General features: G+C 41.1%; 1 protein-coding gene across 1 annotated transcript in view; it reads left to right on the top strand.

Annotated features, from left to right (window-relative positions):
• Positions 1-3,736, top strand: part of Itgb6 (integrin subunit beta 6) — a 111,969-nt gene extending 108,233 nt beyond the window's left edge. Inside the window, exon 15 of the mRNA XM_008845739.1 lies at positions 3,638-3,736. Coding sequence (XP_008843961.1) covers positions 3,638-3,736 — 99 coding nt within the window. The remainder of the gene's footprint in view (positions 1-3,637) is intronic.
• Positions 3,737-4,557: the final 821 nt, after the last annotated feature.

The raw sequence follows: 4,557 nt of genomic DNA, 5'->3' as shown, positions 1-4,557 counted from the left end.
AAAAAAAAAAAAAAAAAAAAAAGTTCAGCCTGACATTTCTTGCAGCCCTGGATTGATTCTGTACTGTCCTAAGCAAATCAGGTCTGCAGTTGGCAGTTAGGCGATCATTAAGGACGCTGTGGGTCATGACAGAGCTTTCTCATTTCTACTTTTTTCAAGCCTGAAAAATGTGTCCCTGCATTTGCAGACTCCAGGCTTAAGTCAGGACCCCAGTAGTCTGGGAAAATCAGCCTGGTCACCCTGGATACTTAGGGGGAAACTGGCTTTATCTATACAGTGGAGTAGGGACTTGCCTACCACACAGCAAGCCCTATCCCTGAGTCTCAGCTAGACGTTCTACAAAGGGAGGTCACTGACGGACATAGGACTGGACATTTATACACTGCCTCCTGCTAAAACCAAACTCAAATGTGTGGAACTCCAATCATGAGCTGAGGTCAGGACACACCTCCTTCTTGTACCCCAGCAGCAGAGGCTTACTCTTTATCCATTTTGCACCTCCTTACTCTCTCCTTCTAGGTTATAGTCTATCCATTGCCCGTTATACAAGGGACCCTGGAAGTATTGCAGACCTAGTAAATGAAGTTGTTTTAAAATGCCAAATGACAACTACACAAAACTAATCAACTAAATATCCACAAAATAATATCATATTTTTATGTCACTTGCAACTTAGAGTACATATAAATTCTATTTTTGTGGGTCTAGGGAGACAGTTCAGTTGGTAAAGTGCTTGCTACACAATCAGGATTCCTACCACTGATGTGAAAGCTGACCCCAGCAGCATCTTAACCCCAGTACTAGGGGCAGCACAGAGACAAGCGGATCCTGGGGCTTGCTGGCCAATCAGTCTAGTAAAAATGGCAAACTCCAGGGTCACTGAGAGTCTCAAAGAAAAAGATAAAGCAATGGAAGAAGACACCCAACATTGAGCTCTGGCCTCCATACACATGTACACAGGGTCAAGCACCCCCCACACATACACATGCATAACACACACCACACACACACATACACACACACACACACACACACACACAATTCTATTTTGTTTTGGTTCATTTTAACATGATTGACAGATATAGGGTAGGGTCACAAATAAGTACCTGGTCTTACAAAGCCCTAAGCTGGTACTGCTCACAGTCTGTCCACGCTTCCTTTTGCCTTTCCTGTCCCCTAAGTCTGCCTCTCCCTCCAGGCCAGGCTCCAGCCATCATCTCCACCTTCACCTCATGTTTTCTGTCTTACCTCTTCAGTTGAGTGCTTTATCAAATAATTTCTAGATTCAAACTTCATAGAATTTCTTACATGATTTTTTTTTTATCACAAATGAGACTCTTTTCAGACCTGAGACCACATCAATTGGTTATTAACACTTAAAAGCTCTTAATTCTTATGGCAGCAGTACTAAATAAGGACTAATGATCCCTCGGCATTAAAAATTATCCAAGCTGATCTCAGGGCCAGAGACAATATAGCAAGCTGGCCTTTACCCACCAGAGATCTCCAGCCAAAGCAGTACTTCTGCTTGCCCTTGGTGCAGAGAGGGCATCTGTCTCTCTGAAGTCCCATGAACAAAGGCAACATGGTACTTGGTCAGAGCTAAGGTCCCTGGCTCAGTGTGATACAGACATATCTGCAGGTGTGCCTCCCACTCAGAGGAGGCACTACAATGAATCTAATGGCAAAGTAGGAGAATGTTTTGGTTCTACTCAGTTTTTCTGTTAGCAAATACAATGTGTTTCATCAAGTCTATGCTTAGAAATCACTACCATCTCTATACGAAGATAAGGAAACCAAAATATAAACATAGTAGCTCAGAGGTGGTGGTACTTGCAACTCTGTATATATTCAGAAATGGGCTTGAAAATATTAAATGCACCACTGCCCTGGAGGAAAGGAAAACCCAAACTGGGTGAGGTGACGCGTGTCTTTAGTCCTAGCACTCGGGAGGCAGAAGCAGTTATAGCTCTGTGAGATTGTGACCAGCCTGGTCTACATAGAGTTCCAAGCCAACCAGAATTACAGGGAGACCCTGTCTCAAAAAGACAAAAAGGAAAAGGAAAATTCAAATGTGAGGAAAAGCTGTAAATAAAAACTAATCAGAGGTAGCAGGTACTGTTCATTTACTGTGTGCCAGGCATCATATCCCATGGACAAGATACAGAGTTTATTAATCTCGCCTTCATAGATAGGACACCAAGGATCAGAGCTGCCTGAATAAGGCCACATGGTACAGTTGGGTTTGACCTTAAGCTATCTTCTGGGAAAGACTGTGGCCAACCTGGAAGAATGGGAGAGGAAAAACTATGCTTGACCCAAACCCTTTGTTCCTGCACAAAGCAACCAGACATGCTTTACCCACTGACCCTTCTGGCCTTATCATTACTGCAGCTGGAATCCAAAATACACCTTCTGTTCAAAGGGCACATCTGAGCTTTCCAGATATCAACATATAATACTGCATGATCCCAAGGGTTATGCCATTTTGGCCAAACTAGTTTCTTCCCTCCACTCTTCTGCGACACCCCAGCCTCTTGAAGCTTTCTGGTTTTTTGTGCTAGTTTATCTAGTAAGCGAAAGTCAATTGGTTCTCTTTCCATCCAAAGCGAGTGCTGGATGTCCTGGGGCTGTCTGCCCCTTCCAGGCAGCTAGTTGATTCTCCTTCTGAGTTTTGTTATTTTAGCAAGAGTGCCTGTGCCCTCTCACCATCAGCAGCAAGTTTCTTAAAGGCAGACACTGTGCCATTTATAGCTGTATGTTTCTACCAGCTTCATTCCTCTAATTAAAAAAAAAAATTCACCTTATTTCGCACTTTTGGTTTACTTATCAGTGTTCAGTCTGCTCATTCATTGCAGACTGGATACCTGCAGGGTGCTTTATTCTCACTGCTGGAAAAACAAGTGAAAAAATAACAGCCAACATTTATTAGTAGTGCATTTCAAAAAAGGATAGGTTTTTTGGAATATACCTATGGAACTGTTTTTTAAAAATGAAAAAATAAAATGGAGGCTGGGGAGATGGCTCTGTAGGTAAAGTGCTTGCTGTGCCAGTATGAGGACCTGAGTTTGGATCTCCAGCACCCACATAAAAGCCTGGCACAGAGGTACATGTCTATACCAGTGCAAAGGAGGCAGAGAAAGGCAGATCTCTGGAGACTGCTGGCCAGCCAATCTAGCCTGATTAGTGAGCTCCAGGTTAAATGAAAGACTCTGTCTCAAAAATAAGGTGGAGGACCAGTGAGATACCTCAGTATGTAAAGGCACTGTCCACCAAGTCTGATGACCTCAGTTCGATCCCCAGGACTCACATGGTGGAAGGAGAAAATCAGCTCCCACAAGTTGTCCTCTGACCTCCACAAATGCACCGTGGCATGTGAGCAGCCCCCCAATAAATAAGTGTAATAAGAAAATAAAAAAGAATTATTAAAAATGTACACATGTATATACCACACACACTAAATAAAATAAAGATGTATAAATTTTAAAATGCTAATGATCAAAATTATTGCAGTAGCTTCCAAGATTGACCTTGACTCTCCAATTTGAAATATGATGAAAATATTTGAAGATATTAAAATGGTATAATAGCAAACTGTAACTATTTTCATTCGGACCTTTTTTTTTCTGTCCTTCAGGGAACCAATCCACTGTACAGAGGCTCCACTAGCACGTTTAAAAATGTGACCTATAAACACAGGGATAAACAAAAGGCGGACCTTTCCACAGATGGGTAGACGTATTTCAGGTGTGAAGAAAGTCTGATTCCTTGACATGAAAGGTTAATGAACTGTTTGATTTTTCTTTTTTGTTGCTTCAAACGGAGGTTGGCTTAAGATAATAATAGGTCATTTGGCGATCAGTTATTCTCTGCATGAGGTGAGACACTGTGATGGCAGGTTCAAAATAATCAAGAAAGGAATATCCTTAGCAAAAAGGTGACTTCGGAGATCACTTGAGGAATACTAACTCGGCTGCATCAATGCCTCAAAAAGTCATCAAAATGATTCATGGGGGCCTGATTTGCATTTGAAAAATGTTCAAATTAGAATCTCATTTCTTTCCTGAACACAGCTACCTAAAGTGTTGTCTGAGCACTGTCACAAAGCCCATATGCTTGTGTTGTGTACGCACGCTGACCACATATTCTCAACTTATAGTAAATCTACCCTTTCCGAAAGGAAAATTTTTGTTTTAAGTATGAGAAATGAGATTCTGGTTTTAATTCAACTAAAAGGATACATTTCTTCCAACAATACCCCACATGTAAAACTGGAAATTAAGCGTTAATTCCTGTGAATGTGTTCACACTTTAAAATCGTGTACACAAACAAGTATTTTGTTTCACAGATGAAACAGAAGTAATATAGATCATGTTGCTAGTAAAACTGAAAATAGCAACGCTATTATCTAACTTATTTTTAAATTACCTGAAAAATAATCTTCTATGCTCAGTTTCCCTCTTGTCCCTCTTTTCAACCTATTCTTCTATATTTCTTAATCATTTTACTCAGTTTCACAGTCTTCAAAGTCCTGTAATTGTGATATGAAAGCATTC

The sequence above is a fragment of the Nannospalax galili genome, unplaced genomic scaffold, assembly GCF_000622305.1.
Source record: "Nannospalax galili isolate Female #2095 unplaced genomic scaffold, S.galili_v1.0 scaffold540, whole genome shotgun sequence".
NCBI lineage: Eukaryota > Metazoa > Chordata > Mammalia > Rodentia > Spalacidae > Nannospalax > Nannospalax galili.
This window is presented reverse-complemented; position numbering and strand designations above follow the sequence as displayed.